Source organism: Oncorhynchus nerka, linkage group LG14, assembly GCF_034236695.1.
Source record: "Oncorhynchus nerka isolate Pitt River linkage group LG14, Oner_Uvic_2.0, whole genome shotgun sequence".
Lineage (NCBI taxonomy): Eukaryota > Metazoa > Chordata > Actinopteri > Salmoniformes > Salmonidae > Oncorhynchus > Oncorhynchus nerka.
In genome coordinates, this window is record NC_088409.1 from 15,592,489 (window position 1) to 15,609,362 (window position 16,874).

General features: G+C 47.7%; 1 protein-coding gene across 1 annotated transcript in view; it reads right to left on the reverse strand.

Annotated features, from left to right (window-relative positions):
* LOC115118866 (rap guanine nucleotide exchange factor 5-like) overlaps window positions 1-11,686 on the reverse strand; it is a 78,038-nt gene extending 66,352 nt beyond the window's left edge. The window contains exon 1 of the mRNA XM_065027167.1: window positions 11,150-11,686. Within this exon, the coding sequence (XP_064883239.1) occupies window positions 11,150-11,341 (192 nt within the window). The 5' untranslated portion in view covers window positions 11,342-11,686. The remainder of the gene's footprint in view (window positions 1-11,149) is intronic.
* Between the last annotated feature and the right edge of the window lie 5,188 nt (window positions 11,687-16,874).

Genomic DNA, 16,874 nt, shown 5'->3' on the forward strand with positions numbered 1-16,874 from the left:
ACTAGTGCCCTGTACAGGGGCTGTGACAGACTAGTGCCCTGTACAGGGGCTGTGACAGACTAGTGCCCTGTACAGGGGCTGTGACAGACTAGTGCCCTGTACAGGGGCTGTGACAGACTAGTGCCCTGTACAGGGCTGTGACAGACAGTGGGGCTGTGACAGACTAGTGCCCTGTACAGGGGCTGTGACAGACTAGTGCCCTGTACAGGGGCTGTGACAGACTAGTGCCCTGTACAGGGGCTGTGACAGACTAGTGCCCTGTACAGGGGCTGTGACAGACTAGTGCCCTGTACAGGGGCTGTGACAGACTAGTGCCCTGTACAGGGGCTGGGTGCCCTGTACAGGGGCAGACTAGTGCCCTGTACAGGGGCTGTGACAGACTAGTGCCCTGTACAGGGGCTGTGACAGACTAGTGCCCTGTACAGGGGCTGTGACAGACTAGTGCCCTGTACAGGGGCTATGACAGACTAGTGCCCTGTACAGGGGCTGTGACAGACTAGTGCCCTGTACAGGGGCTGGCTGTGACAGACTAGTGCCCTGTACAGGGGCTGTGACAGACTAGTGCCCTGTACAGGGGCTGTGACAGACTAGTGCCCTGTACAGGGGCTGTGACAGACTAGTGCCCTGTACAGGGGCTGTGACAGACTAGTGCCCTGTACAGGGGCTGTGACAGACTAGTGCCCTGTACAGGGGCTGTGACAGACTAGTGCCCTGTACAGGGGCTGTGACAGACTAGTGCCCTGTACAGGGGCTGTGACAGACTAGTGCCCTGTACAGGGGCTGTGACAGACTAGTGCCCTGTACAGGGGCTGTGACAGACTAGTGCCCTGTACAGGGGCTGTGACAGACTAGTGCCCTGTACAGGGGCTGTGACAGACTAGTGCCCTGTACAGGGGCTGTGACAGACTGTGACAGACTAGTGCCCCAGGGGCTGTGACAGGGGCTGTGACAGACTAGTGCCCTGTACAGGGGCTGTGACAGACTAGTGCCCTGTACAGGGGCTGTGACAGACTAGTGCCCTGTACAGGGGCTGTGACAGACTAGTGCCCTGTACAGGGGCTGTGACAGACTAGTGCCCTGTACAGGGGCTGTGACAGACTAGTGCCCTGTACAGGGGCTGTGACAGACTAGTGCCCCAGGGGCTGTGACAGACTAGTGCCCTGTACAGGGGCTGTGACAGACTAGTGCCCTGTACAGGGGCTGTGACAGACTAGTGCCCTGTACAGGGGCTGTGACAGACTAGTGCCCTGTACAGGGGCTGTAACAGACTAGTGCCCTGTACAGGGGCTGTGACAGACTAGTGCCCTGTACAGGGGGTTTACATCAAGGTACTGCACGCTACAGAAACAGGGGCTCCTGTCCCTATGGGGCATTCTGGCTTGGACAAGGCTCACTTCAACTGAAACCTACATGGGGATGTCACCTCATGTACATTTCCAACCATAGGTTGTACAGTATTTAACATCAGCAGATTATCCACTGATCCACAGGAGTCAACAGCTTGGCAGTGCATGACGTGTCACGTTACTGTGGACTGATGGACTGATGAGCATCAAGGCTTTTAGAGATACTTTTGTAACCCTTTCCAGCTTCATGCAAGTCAACAATTCTTAATCTTACGTCTTCTGAGGTCTCTTTTGTTCGAGGCATGGTTCACATCAGGCTTCTTGAAGAATCTGCTATCACAAAAGGGGTCCCTGGCCCCAAAACGTTTGAGAACCCCTGCTCTAAAAAAAACAACTTAAAGACAGATACTGTATTTCGTGCTATGGCACCTTGAACAGTAAACCAAACTCGGGAGTAGAATCAGAAATCAGAGAGTGCCTCTGACCAGTCAACCAGCATCAGGCCTGGCGACCCCCCCCCAAACAGTTATTGATCACATCTTTGCAGCTGCTGTGCTACTCTGTGGATGGGCTGGCCTTTGTGACCACAAGTGTCCATTTATAAACAATGGCTCTGGCCTCCACTCCAGACTGGATGCTTTTAATGAGGCAGAGTGTAACTCTCTCTCTCCTCTCTCTCTCTCTGGGACACAGTGTTCCTGTAGAAGTGGTGGAGGTGACCTCCAGTACCACTAACATAAACACTGTGGAGGAGAAACACTATCCATCACTTAGACCCTGATAGGTCACGTCCAGTTTGGCTGAACTCCTAAACCCACTACTCTGGCTAAGCAGTGAAGCTCCCTCTGTTGGCTTGTTTAGTTATTTCAAATGTAAAAAATGACTGCTTAGAAATGTTAAGTTATGTCAAATCCGAAGAAATCAAGTTGAGCTGATAAAACGTATGTTTGATAAGTTGATACCACTTAACATTTTAAGTCAGGGTAATAACAGCTTTCTGAATGGAAACAGTCCAGACGCTGTTTTCCTGTTCAGAGGCACTGTGCAGGCTTAAGGGACGTGTTGGCATTCTCTGTGTAACCACGGCTGAGGCAGCTCAAACATGTTCGCTATGAAGTCGGCAGCAGGACCTCCAGGGGCTTGATAGAACACAGATACACATATAATTAAGTGTTTACATCAGAGGGCTGTAGAATAAGTGGTTTTTACTGATGTGATGTAACACAAGTCTGCCTGGGTTACTATCCAGAAGTGAGTTACTCAAATTCCTGCTTAGGCCGTTAACCTCCAGTCCTTCTCTAGGAATTGGCTCTGTGATGCACATTATCTCAAACTGTTCTGTTCTGCAAGTGGACAAAAAATATATACAATTAACAAGAAAACAAAGAAGACTGTGTTGGATGATCAAAACATTGATCCACTGTTCCTTTAGGAAAACATAGGAGCTATCTAACATAGGGAAACATAGGAGCTATCTAACATAGGGAAACATAGGAGCTATCTAACATAGGGAAACATAGGAGCTATCTAACATAGGGAAACATAGGAGCTATCTAACATAGGGAAACATAGGAGCTATCTAACATAGGGAAACATAGGAGCTATCCTCTCCTCCCTTTCTGCATCCTTTGACTCTCTATGTCCCCTATCCTCCAGGCCGGCTCGGTCCTCCCCTCCCGCTCCGTGGCTCGACGACTCATTGCGAGCTCACAGAACAGGGCTCCGGGCAGCCGAGCGGAAATGGAGGAAAACTCGCCTCCCTGCGGACCTGGCATCCTTTCACTCCCTCCTCTCTACATTTTCCTCTTCTCTCTCTGCTGCTAAAGCCACTTTCTACCACTCTAAATTCCAAGCATCTGCCTCTAACCCTAGGAAGCTCTTTGCCACCTTCTCCTCCCTCCTGAATCCTCCCCCCCCTCCTCCCTCTCTGCAGATGACTTCGTCAACCATTTTGAAAAGAAGGTCGACGACATCCGATCCTCGTTTGCTAAGTCAAACGACACCGCTGGTTCTGCTCACACTGCCCTACCCTGTGCTCTGACCTCTTTCTCCCCTCTCTCTCCAGATGAAATCTCGCGTCTTGTGACAGCCGGCCGCCCAACAACCTGCCCGCTTGACCCTATCCCCTCCTCTCTTCTCCAGACCATTTCCGGAGACCTTCTCCCTTACCTCACCTCGTTCATCAACTCATCCCTGACCGCTGGCTACGTCCCTTCCGTCTTCAAGAGAGCGAGAGTTGCACCCCTTCTGAAAAAACCTACACTCGATCCCTCCGATGTCAACAACTACAGACCAGTATCCCTTCTTTCTTTTCTCTCCAAAACTCTTGAACGTGCCATCCTTGGCCAGCTCTCCCGCTATCTCTCTCAGAATGACCTTCTTGATCCATATCAGTCAGGTTTCAAGACTAGTCATTCAACTGAGACTGCTCTTCTCTGTATCACGGAGGCGCTCCGCACTGCTAAAGCTAACTCTCTCTCCTCTGCTCTCATCCTTCTAGACCTATCGGCTGCCTTCGATACTGTGAACCATCAGATCCTCCTCTCCACCCTCTCCGAGTTGGGCATCTCCGGCGCGGCCCACGCTTGGATTGCGTCCTACCTGACAGGTCGCTCCTACCAGGTGGCGTGGCGAGAATCTGTCTCCTCACCACGTGCTCTCACCACTGGTGTCCCCCAGGGCTCTGTTCTAGGCCCTCTCCTATTCTCGCTATACACCAAGTCACTTGGCTCTGTCATAACCTCACATGGTCTCTCCTATCATTGCTATGCAGACGACACACAATTAATCTTCTCCTTTCCCCCTTCTGATGACCAGGTGGCGAATCGCATCTCTGCATGTCTGGCAGACATATCAGTGTGGATGACGGATCACCACCTCAAGCTGAACCTCGGCAAGACGGAGCTGCTCTTCCTCCCGGGGAAGGACTGCCCGTTCCATGATCTCGCCATCACGGTTGACAACTCCATTGTGTCCTCCTCCCAGAGCGCTAAGAACCTTGGCGTGATCCTGGACAACACCCTGTCGTTCTCAACTAACATCAAGGCGGTGGCCCGTTCCTGTAGGTTCATGCTCTACAACATCCGCAGAGTACGACCCTGCCTCACACAGGAAGCGGCGCAGGTCCTAATCCAGGCACTTGTCATCTCCCGTCTGGATTACTGCAACTCGCTGTTGGCTGGGCTCCCTGCCTGTGCCATTAAACCCCTACAACTCATCCAGAACGCCGCAGCCCGTCTGGTGTTCAACCTTCCCAAGTTCTCTCACGTCACCCCGCTCCTCCGCTCTCTCCACTGGCTTCCAGTTGAAGCTCGCATCCGCTACAAGACCATGGTGCTTGCCTACGGAGCTGTGAGGGGAACGGCACCTCAGTACCTCCAGGCTCTGATCAGGCCCTACACCCAAACAAGGGCACTGCGTTCATCCACCTCTGGCCTGCTCGCCTCCCTACCACTGAGGAAGTACAGTTCCTGCTCAGCCCAGTCAAAACTGTTCGCTGCTCTGGCCCCCCAATGGTGGAACAAACTCCCTCACGACGCCAGGACAGCGGAGTCAATCACCACCTTCCGGAGACACCTGAAACCCCACCTCTTTAAGGAATACCTAGGATAGGATAAAGTAATCCCTCTCACCCCCCTTAAAAGATTTAGATGCACTACTGTTCCACTGGATGTCATAAGGTGAATGCACCAATTTGTAAGTCGCTCTGGATAAGAGCGTCTGCTAAATGACTTAAATGTAAATGTAAATCTAACATAGGGAAACATAGGAGCTATCTAACATAGGGAAGCATAGGAGCTATCTAACATAGGGAAACATAGGAGCTATCTAACATAGGGAAGCATAGGAGCTATCTAACATAGGGAAACATAGGAGCTATCTAACATAGGGAAACATAGTAGCTATCTAACATAGGGAAACATAGGAGCTATCTAACATAGGGAAACATAGGAGCTATCTAACATAGGGAAACATAGGAGCTATCTAACATAGGGAAACATAGGAGCTATCTAACATAGGGAAACATAGGAGCTATCTAACATAGGGAAACATAGGAGCTATCTAACATAGGGAAACATAGGAGCTATCTAACATAGGGAAACATAGGAGCTATCTAACATAGGGAAACATAAGCTTGTGGAATATTTACGACCAGGCAGCAATAACCTTCCATATCAACACAGTACCATACATTATGCTGTGCTGGCAGACTTGAAAAATCACCCATTCACAACAACATGTAGGACACTGGCTTTAGTGCTAAGATACTGTATGTACTTTACTGTGGAGAGTTATCTCTGTGTTCAAAATGGATTTGTCCTGGTAGGCTAGGAATGAAAAATGCTCAGCAAGTGCATTTTCTATGTAGGTGCTATAGATTACAACGGCGTTAGAGGTAGCAATACGAGTACACACAGAGATAAGTACACAGCTGCCCCTGAAAATGCAAGGCATAGAACGACAACGGTAACAGACTAGAAGAGGTGTAGAATACATTATTATTCTTCATGAAGGAAATGTTTTTCTACCTGCATTTCAGAACATGTTGCTTTAGCATTCAGACCACATTCAAGACAGATCCTGTAATAAAACATATTTTTGAGTGGTATTTTCCTTTAAGAATTAGTCAAGCTGTAAAGTTTTCAAGAAGCATCACATTACATTTTTATTTTTATTTAACTAGGCAAGTCAGTTAAGAACAAATTCTTATTTTCAATGACATAAACCCAACTCAGATCTTTGCCTCTTGGTCATACTCAGATCCCACCAACAAAACAAAACATGTTCTCCTTTCTTTTGATGTGGGCTATATTAAAAAGGTTGAGAATAAAAATAGGTTTGAGGGCACAGCCCTACTTGAGACACCCACTTGAAGTAGAAGAGTTAGTCCTATTGAATAAGAAGGTGACATTTACTGAAAGAACACACAACGACAAGGAGGTGTTGTTATCACATCTAAGATGGCATTTAAGGCCATGCTACGGTGTACAGTAGAGTCGCGTTCATTGTGGTGAATTATGACAAGCAGGGTTACAGTAACCAAACCTGCTCCAGGCTGTGTCCCAAATGGATCCCTATATAGTGACCTACAGTACTTTGACCAGGGTCCATAGGGCTCTGGTCAATCGTAGTGCACTATATAGGGAAACAGGTGCAGTTAGGGACTCATCCCCAGTGTTTTAGAGAAAAGGTCAGGGACCTGCAGCATTGAAATCCACCCTGAAACCAACACAATGTCTTGGCATGGTGGGGAGACTGAGGGGCCGGCCCACGGTGGGGCCAGCCAGGGGCCTTACGTCAGCTCTTCCTGCCATTGTTGCTGTGTCGTTCTGCTGCACAGATAGAAACACAGCTGGCCAGGCAGGAAGGGAAGAACTGAGGCCATCATGGACTCAGCGCTCCAGGGTGGTTCTAGGTACAGACCTAGGATCAGCTTCGCTCCCCCAGTCCTAACCTTAACCATGAGTGGGCAAAATGCTACATTTTCCTGAGATCAGCATCTAGGGGCAACTTCACCCTACACCGAGCTAGCCAATCAGGACACCACCTCCTCTCAAGTGTTCTAATAGGCTGTTGGATTTTGACACAAAATAGAGTGAGCGCTCTTAACCACCCAATAACACTGGATTCAGCTAACGGTATTGACATTATGATGGTTCTAAGTATACGGTAGTTAGGAACAAAATGAATCTCATTTGTTTTTAACAGGTTAATAAGGCAGTCACAGTAGCTAGCTAGAGGTTTGTCAATCATTTGCCATATAGCTCTTACAGTAGGTGTATTCCAAGGTAACTGAATGGAGTGTTACGTAGGACTTAATAATACTCCCCTCTAGATCCTTCTAGTTCTCAGAATAACAAGTGAGGTGGCAGGCAATAGGCTTGGTTCACTAGGGCAGTGTTCTCCAACCCTGTTCCTGGAGATGCCCTCCCGGAGGTTTCCACTCCAACCCTGTTCCTGGAGAGATACCCCCCAGGAGGTTTTCACTCCAAACCTGTACCTGGAAAGATCCTCCGGGCAGAGGCATTACCGGATATGAACCATCCAATAATACCAGATGACAAGTTAAGATCATTTGGATGAATGGTTGTCTCTAGAGGGAGTGGTGCTTATAGAGGGAGTGGTGCTCTAGATGGAGTGGTGCTTATAGAGGGAGTGGTGCTCTAGAGGGAGTGGTGCTTATAGAGGGAGTGGTGCTTATAGAGGGAGTGGTACTCTAGAGGGAGTGGTGCTTATAGAGGGAGTGGTGCTTATAGAGGGAGTGGTGCTCTAGAGGGAGTGGTGCTTATAGAGGGAGTGGTGCTCTAGAGGGAGTGGTGCTTATAGAGGGAGTGGTACTCTAGAGGGAGTGGTGCTTATAGAGGGAGTGGTACTCTAGAGGGAGTGGTGCTTATAGAGGGAGTGGTGCTTATAGAGGGAGTGGTGCTTATAGAGGGAGTGGTACTCTAGAGGGAGTGGTGCTTATAGAGGGAGTGGTACTCTAGAGGGAGTGGTGCTTATAGAGGGAGTGGTACTCTAGAGGGAGTGGTGCTTATAGAGGGAGTGGTGCTTATAGAGGGAGTGGTGCTCTAGAGGGAGTGGTGCTTATAGAGGGAGTGGTGCTCTAGAGGGAGTGGTGCTCTAGATGGAGTGGTGCTTATAGAGGGAGTGGTGCTTATAGAGGGAGTGGTGCTCTAGAGGGAGTGGTGCTCTAGAGGGAGTGGTGCTCTAGAGGGAGTGGTGCTCTAGAGGGAGTGGTGCTTATAGAGGGAGTGGTGCTTATAGAGGGAGTGGTGCTCTAGAGGGAGTGGTGCTTATAGAGGGAGTGGTGCTTATAGAGGGAGTGGTGCTCTAGAGGGAGTGGTGCTCTAGATGGAGTGGTGCTTATAGAGGGAGTGCTGCTCTAGAGGGAGTGGTGCTTATAGAGGGAGTGGTACTCTAGAGGGAGTGGTGCTTATAGAGGGAGTGGTGCTTATAGAGGGAGTGGTACTCTAGAGGGAGTGGTGCTTATAGAGGGAGTGGTACTCTAGAGGGAGTGGTGCTTATAGAGGGAGTGGTGCTTATAGAGGGAGTGGTGCTTATAGAGGGAGTGGTACTCTAGAGGGAGTGGTGCTTATAGAGGGAGTGGTACTCTAGAGGGAGTGGTGCTTATAGAGGGAGTGGTGCTTATAGAGGGAGTGGTGCTCTAGAGGGAGTGGTGCTTATAGAGGGAGTGGTGCTCTAGAGGGAGTGGTGCTCTAGATGGAGTGGTGCTTATAGAGGGAGTGGTGCTCTAGAGGGAGTGGTGCTTATAGAGGGAGTGGTGCTCTAGAGGGAGTGGTGCTCTAGAGGGAGTGGTGCTCTAGAGGGAGTGGTGCTTATAGAGGGAGTGGTGCTTATAGAGGAAGTGGTGCTCTAGAGGGAGTGGTGCTTATAGAGGGAGTGGTGCTTATAGAGGGAGTGGTGCTCTAGAGGGAGTGGTGCTCTAGATGGAGTGGTGCTTATAGAGGGAGTGCTGCTCTAGAGGGAGTGGTGCTTATAGAGGGAGTGGTGCTTATAGAGGGAGTGGTACTCTAGAGGGAGTGGTGCTTATAGAGGGAGTGGTGCTTATAGAGGGAGTGGTGCTCTAGAGGGAGTGGTGCTTATAGAGGGAGTGGTGCTCTAGAGGGAGTGGTGCTTATAGAGGGAGTGGTGCTTATAGAGGGAGTGGTGCTCTAGAGGGAGTGGTGCTTATAGAGGGAGTGGTGCTCTAGAGGGAGTGGTGCTTATAGAGGGAGTGGTGCTCTAGAGGGAGTGGTGCTTATAGAGGGAGTGGTGCTTATAGAGGGAGTGGTGCTCTAGAGGGAGTGGTGCTTATAGAGGGAGTGGTGCTCTAGAGGGAGTGGTGCTCTAGAGGGAGTGGTGCTTATAGAGGGAGTGGTGCTTATAGAGGGAGTGGTGCTTATAGAGGGAGTGGTGCTCTAGAGGGAGTGGTGCTTATAGAGGGAGTGGTGCTTATAGAGGGAGTGGTGCTCTAGAGGGAGTGGTGCTCTAGAGGGAGTGGTGCTTATAGAGGGAGTGGTGCTTATAGAGGGAGTGGTACTCTAGAGGGAGTGGTGCTTATAGAGGGAGTGGTGTTTATAGAGGGAGTGGTGCTCTAGAGGGAGTGGTGCTTATAGAGGGAGTGGTGCTTATAGAGGGAGTGGTGCTCTAGAGGGAGTGGTGCTTATAGAGGGAGTGGTACTCTAGAGGGAGTGGTGCTCTAGAGGGAGTGGTGCTTATAGAGGGAGTGGTGCTTATAGAGGGAGTGGTACTCTAGAGGGAGTGGTGCTTATAGAGGGAGTGGTGCTTATAGAGGGAGTGGTGCTCTAGAGGGAGTGGTGCTTATAGAGGGAGTGGTGCTCCAGAGGGAGTGGTGCTTATAGAGGGAGTGGTGCTTATAGAGGGAGTGGTGCTCTAGAGGGAGTGGTGCTTATAGAGGGAGTGGTGCTCTAGAGGGAGTGGTGCTTATAGAGGGAGTGGTACTCTAGAGGGAGTGGTGCTCTAGAGGGAGTGGTGCTTATAGAGGGAGTGGTGCTTATAGAGGGAGTGGTGCTTATAGAGGGAGTGGTGCTCTAGAGGGAGTGGTGCTTATAGAGGGAGTGGTGCTTATAGAGGGAGTGGTGCTCTAGAGGGAGTGGTGCTTATAGAGGGAGTGGTACTCTAGAGGGAGTGGTGTTCTAGAGGGAGTGGTGCTTATAGAGGGAGTGGTGCTTATAGAGGGAGTGGTGCTTATAGAGGGAGTGGTACTCAAGAGGGAATGGTGCACCACTCCCTCTAAAGCACCACTCCCTCTATAAGCACCACTCTCTCTAGAGCACCACTCCCTCTATAAACACCACTGCCTATAGAGTACCACTCCCTCTAGAGCACCACTCCCTCTAGAGCACCACTCCCTCTAGAGTACCACTCCCTCTAGAGTACCACTCCCTCTAGTGGTGCTGTAGAGGGAGTGGTGCTCTATAGGGAGTGGTGCTTATAGAGGGAGTGGTGCTCTAGAGAGAGTGGACGGTTCTTCCTAGAATCCTCTATAAATGGTTACACCAGCCAATTTTATTTTAACATATATCATAGGGCCTTTATTTGAGGGCCGAGTTATATCCTAACACAGCTGTGTTAGGAATATCCTGGTTTACAGGCCAAATCAGGCCTGTAAGTCACATTATAATGGCTTGCAAAGTGATATGTAATTCCTACTGGAATTCAGCCAGTGTAAGGATATTCAACATTGTCAATCCCCTGCAACCTGTATTCAAAATGACTGCCAGGTTAGGGAAGATTGAATACTGAGTCTACCTCAATCATCTAAACTGGAACAACCATCTCAGTAACGGTGCAATAAATCCATCATTGTGTAGCTTAAAGTTCATCCAAATGAATAAATGTACATGCAAAATACAGATATTACAATACATCCAAACATCTGAAAATATCCCTGCAATAGTAATTATTATATATGGTTCTATGTAAAACCCTACTTTTCTTCCAAAGAACCCTTTCTTCCAAAAAAGCTTCTTGGGATGTTAAAGGTTCTAGGTAGAACCCTTTGCCTTACAAAGAACACTGGTTTTCCAAAAGGGTTCTTCTGATCAAAACGGTTCTTGGTAGAACCCTATCACTCCGCAAAGAACCCTTTTGGAACCCTTTTTTCTAAGAGTGTAGTGTTTGAGAGTGTGATGATTTCTCTAGACTAACTCTGTCACAGTGTTTGAGAGTGTGATGATTTCTCTAGACTAACTCTGTCACAGTGTTTGAGAGTGTGATGATTTCTCTAGCTCTGTCACAGTGTTAATATTCTGTGAATGCAGCGTGACGTTGTCTCTCACCTCTGCTGTCCTCTCTGGGGCGGCCTTGCTGCTGTTGTTGTGATTCTGGAGGAAGCGACATCCGTCCTTGGCCAGTCTATGGACCATCTCTAGATGGGACAGGTCCTCCTTGTCGTGCAGGGCGCACACACCCCCCGGCTTCAGCGCCGGGGACACAGAGAACATGTACTTCAGGCCACAGTCCCACGACATTACTATAGAGTAGAACCAGCACGGTGTACTCCTCTCCTCCTCTCTCACAGTGCACTCCAAAGGTGTGTGTTAGGGGGATGGGCCAGGAAACCTTGAGTGTGTGTCTCTCTGGCTGTTTGTCTGTGTGTGTGTCTGTGAGCGCAGGTGAGTTACGGCCTCCTCTCACTGAGCCAAAGCAGATCCCTGTAGAAGCATCAACAACAGCTCCGGTTGGCTCTCTGGTTGGCCTGCAGATGCAGAAATAGAGAGATAGAGAGGGCTGTGAAACAGCAAGGACTCCAGGTGCCTCTGTTCTATATGCTTAGATCCAGAGGGAGAGAGATACTGACTGCTACTGCCTCCTTCCCTTCCCTTTCACTGCTGGGGAAGGAGGGAGGGGAGAGAGGGAGGGGAGAGAGAGAGGGAGGGGAGGGAAGGAAGGAAGGAAGAGAGGGAGGGAGGGAGAGAGAGAGGGGGAGAGATATGGAGAGAGGGAGGGCGAGAGAGAAAGGGGGAGAGAGGGGATCAGGAAACATCTGGTAAAAACACTCAAGACCAGCCCCTGCAGAGGAAGTTCCACTATCTCTACCTCCCCCTGTCCATGCTGTCTGAGGTGGGCTGGGCCTGGGTGGGTAAACACTGGGTGGGGGTGGGGGGTAGACAGGGGAAGGTAGGGGGGTTTTGGACCCCCTGAGAGAACACAGAGGTAAACACAGTGGACGAATCTGGGTTCACTTTCCAACTATGACCGACAGAGCAAGACATTTTAGTTGATAGAACATTCAGTGCTGCTGTCACAGGGTGGTCTGTCACTGGGTGGTCTGTCACAGGGTGGTCTGTCACAGGTTGGTCTGTCACAGGGTGCTCTGTCACAGGGTGCTCTGTCACAGGGTGGTCTGTCACAGGGTGGTCTGTCACAGGTTGGTCTGTCACAGGGTGCTCTGTCACAGGGTGCTCTGTCACAGGTTGGTCTGTCACAGGTTGGTCTGTCACAGGGTGGTCTGTCACAGGGTGGTCTGTCACAGGGTGGTCTGTCACAGGTTGGTCTGTCACAGGGTGCTCTGTCACAGGGTGCTCTGTCACAGGTTGGTCTGTCACAGGTTGGTCTGTCACAGGGTGCTCTGTCACAGGGTGGTCTGTCACAGGGTGGTCTGTCACAGGTTGGTCTGTCACAGGTTGGTCTGTCACAGGGTGCTCTGTCACAGGGTGGTCTGTCACAGGGTGGTCTGTCACAGGTTGGTCTGTCACAGGTTGGTCTGTCACAGGGTGGTCTGTCACAGGTTGGTCTGTCACAGGTTGGTCTGTCACAGGTTGGTCTGTCACAGGGTGGTCTGCCACAGGTTGGTCTGCCGTTGTGCTCGTCCTGTCCTTGCTCCATTCTGTACTTTCTGTTATTGAATAGGTGGGCCAGACTGAAGAGTTGGGTCTGAGTGACATTTAAAGTCCTTTGCACACCCTAGCTCCTACAGAACCCCACCGGGATGCATGTGATGATGTCTGAGTAGGTCTCATTTGTAAATTGATTTTTATTTAATTGCCTTAGAAAATCTCTTAAGGATCCGCCACTTTTTTTTCCAATTTTTGCCTAAAATGACACACCCAAATCTAACTGCCTGTAGCTCAGGCTCTGAAGCAAGGATATGTATATTTGTGGTATCATTTGAAAGAAACCCCTTTGAAGTGTGTGGAAATTTGAAAGGGATGTAGGAGAATATAACACAATAGATCTGATAAAAAAATAATACAAAGAAAAAGCCAACCGTTCTTTTGTATTTTTTTGTACCATCATCTTTGAAATGCAAGAAAAAGGCCATAATGTATTATTCTAGCCCAGGTACAATTTAGATATTGACCACTAGATGGCAGCAGTGTACGTGCAAATGTTTAGTCTTATCCAATTAACCATTGCATTTCTGTTCAACATTTTTTATCAAGACTGCCCAAATGTGCCTAATTAGTTGATTAATAGCTTTTCTTGTTCAAAATTAAGCACTCTCCTCAAACAATAGCATGGTGTTCTTTCACTGTAATAGCTCATGTAAATTGAACACTGCAGTTCGATTAACAAGAATTTAAGCTCTCTGCCAATATCAGATATGTCTATGTCCTGGGAAATGTTCTGGATACTTACAACCTCATGCTAATCGCATTAGCCTATGTTAGCTCAACCGTCCCGTGGAAGGGACACCGAACCCGAAGAAGATGGGTCACTTCTTTAGTGCCCACAATATCACTCATACTGTATGACATACAGATGTAGGATCTTAATTTTTGATTTGATCACTCTGTTGTAGGAGAACTAAACGTATAGTGTATTTGAGGTTAAAAAAAAAGCTTATTTCACTTGATTTCCCTTACGAAAAATGTATCAACCCTTACAAAAATGTTAATTCATCATAATCCACATAGTAATTCATATTTTCTGTTGCTGCAGGATTATTTTCTTGCTGTAGCAAACTGGCTCAAATTAAGATCCTTTATCTGTACTGCTACTATGTGTAATATGTATGATAAGGAAACTGTGCAAAAAATAAATAGGAAATCCTATTTCTACAGAATTACATTTCCTCTTTAATGCACTTTGTCCAATTAAACATGTATTTTCTGTGCAGAAATTATAGTCATACGATGAATAACCTTTGTGACCTTCTAATCTCTAATCCACTTCATAATAATAATCAAAAATATTTCCGTCCCAAAGGGCACCCTATTTCCTATGTAGTGCACTACTTTTGACCAGAGCACATAGTGCTCTGGTTAAAAGAAGTGTGCTGTATCGGAAACAGGGTGCCATTTGGGATGGAAACATTTGATGTCTGACATTCTCTAACACACATTTCTTCTCCTGAAGAAAGCCAGGGCTTTACCTATCGTACATTATGCATTTACCACTATGGTCTACAGTATATATAATTTTACCCCTCTTCCTGTTATCATAGAAAACCTCTCAACCCGGTCACAAACGATGTGCTTATACATTTTGTATGATGAACGGAAACACATAGCAAGTCAATGAGGTCATGAATCTTAACAACCAAGCTTTGACATTATAGATGTCATGCATTGAGCTACAGTAGTGTATTGATATATCTGCCTCTGTTGGCTGTGCTACACAACCTAGGGTGTGTATTAAACAAACAATTCTCTGGTACCAGCACAGTCTATTCCTGGTCTGAATAGCCCACCACCACCACCCACTGACTGTACAGTACAAGACAAAGGGAGATGTGGGTCCAGTCACCTGGGCAATGCCAGGTGTGCTCTCATTCCTAATGTGAACAAACCAAAGCATAGACCTGAACCACATCAGAGAGGTTCCCCCTCGAGTCTTTTTAGCCTCCTTTGCTCTCTACCATCCACTCAGTCCAAAAGATGTAGGTGTTGACAAGGCCCTATCCCAGCTGTTTGTGGGTATGTACTATACAAGCAACAGGGTGCCATTTGGGACACAGTCATGGTCTTTCTTGTGTTGAACTGCAAGTCTCTCCAGAGATGTTCGATCGGATTCAAGTCCGGGCTCTGCCTGGGCCACTCAAGGACATTCAGAGACTTGTCACGAAGCCACTCCTGCTTCGTCTTGGCTGTGTGCTTAGGGTTGTTGTCCTGTTGGAAGGTGAAGCTTCGCCCCAGTCTGAGGTCCTGAGTGCTCTGGAGCAGGTTTTCATCAAAGAGCTTTCTGTACTTTGCTCCGTTCATCTTTCCCTCGATCCTGACGAGTCTCCCAATCCCTGCCGCTGAAAAACATCCCCACAGCATGGTGCTGCCACCACTGTAGGGATGGTGCCAGGTTTCCTCCAGACATGGTGCTTGGCATTCAGGCCAAAGAGTTCAATCTTGTTTTCATCAGACCAGAAAATCTTGATTCTCATGTTCTAAGAGTTTTTTGGTGCCCGTTGGCAAACTCCAAGCGGGCTGTCATGTGCTTTTTACTGAGGAGTGGCTTCTGTTTGGCCTCTCTACCATAAAGGCCTGATTGGTGGAGTGTTGCAGGGATGGTTGTCCATCTGGAAAGTTCTCCCATCTCCACAGAGGAACTCTGGAGCTCTGTCAGAGTGGCCATCGGGTTCTTGGTCACCTCCTTGACCAATTCCCTTCTCCCCAGATTGCTCAGTTTGTCCTGGCAGCCAGCTCTAGGAAGAGTCTTGGTGATTCAAACTTCTTCCATTTAACAATGATGGAGGCCACTGTGTTCTTGGGAACCTTCAATCCTGCAGAAATATTTTGGTATCCTTGCCCAGATTTGTGTCTCAACACAATCCTGTCTTAAAGCTCTACGGACAAATTCCTTTGACCTCATGGTTTTTGTTTTTGCTCTGACATGCACTGTCCACTGTGGGACCTTATATAGATAGGTGTGTGCCTTTCCAAATCATGTCCAATCAATTGAATTCATCACAGGTGGACTCCATTCAAGTTGTAGAAACATCTCAGGGATGATCAATGGAAACAGGATGCACCTGAGTTCAATATCGAGTCTCATAGCAAAGGGTCTGAATACTTATGTAAATAAGATATTTCTGTTTTTTTACTTTCAATACATTTGCAAAAATGTCTAAAAACCTGTTTTTTCGCTTTGTCATTATGGGGTATTGTATGTAGATTGATGAATAAGTACTTTTAGAGTAAGGCTGTAACAACATGTGGAAAAAGTCAAGGGGTCTGAACACTTTCGAATTAACTCTACATAGGACATTTGAAAAACAAAATTGACAGGACAAATTATAATTTGATCGTAGCGGGAACAGAGAAAGGTGTGCTCCTTGATAGAGTGTGGTAGCATATATGGACATATTTCCCGTTTAAAAGACCGTGACATTTATTAATAAACTTAATTTGAATGTCTTTGCTTACTGCTCCTATTACCAGACATTCTATAAATATATAGGGCTCTATTCAATCCGCATCGCGGAATTGCAGCTATTCGGCGTGATTGAAATTGAAAGGCAACGCTCACACTTTTTAGCGGAGGCTGCATTCAGGTTAAACGGAAATTCAATAGTCAATAGGAAATGACTTTAACGTTTTCTATTGCGGAATCCTTAACCCTTCAGCTTTATGATTGAATAGAGCCCCTAGTCTCAGATTCATGGACGTGTCAAATCAGACTTTAACTGCTCAAATGAAGCTTGTCTGGAGCCCTGTGTAATTACATATAGACGGATGTGCAAATATGTGCTAGAGCAGCTAAAACAAGGACATTCATTCTCAGTATGATATGTGCCAGAGCAGCTAAAACAAGGACATTCATTCTCAGTATGATATGTGCCAGAGCAGACTAAAACAAGGACATTCATTCTCAGTATGATATGTGCCAGAGCAGACTAAAACAAGGACATTCATTCTCAGTATGATATGTGCCAGAGCAGACTAAAACAAGGACATTCATTCTCAGTATGATATGTGCTAGAGCAGACTTATACAAGGACATTCATTCTCAGTATGATATGTGCTAGAGCAGACTAAAACAAGGACATTCATTCTCAGTATGATATGTGCCAGAGCAGCTAAAACAAGGACATTCATTCTCAGTATGATATGTAAAACAAGGACATTC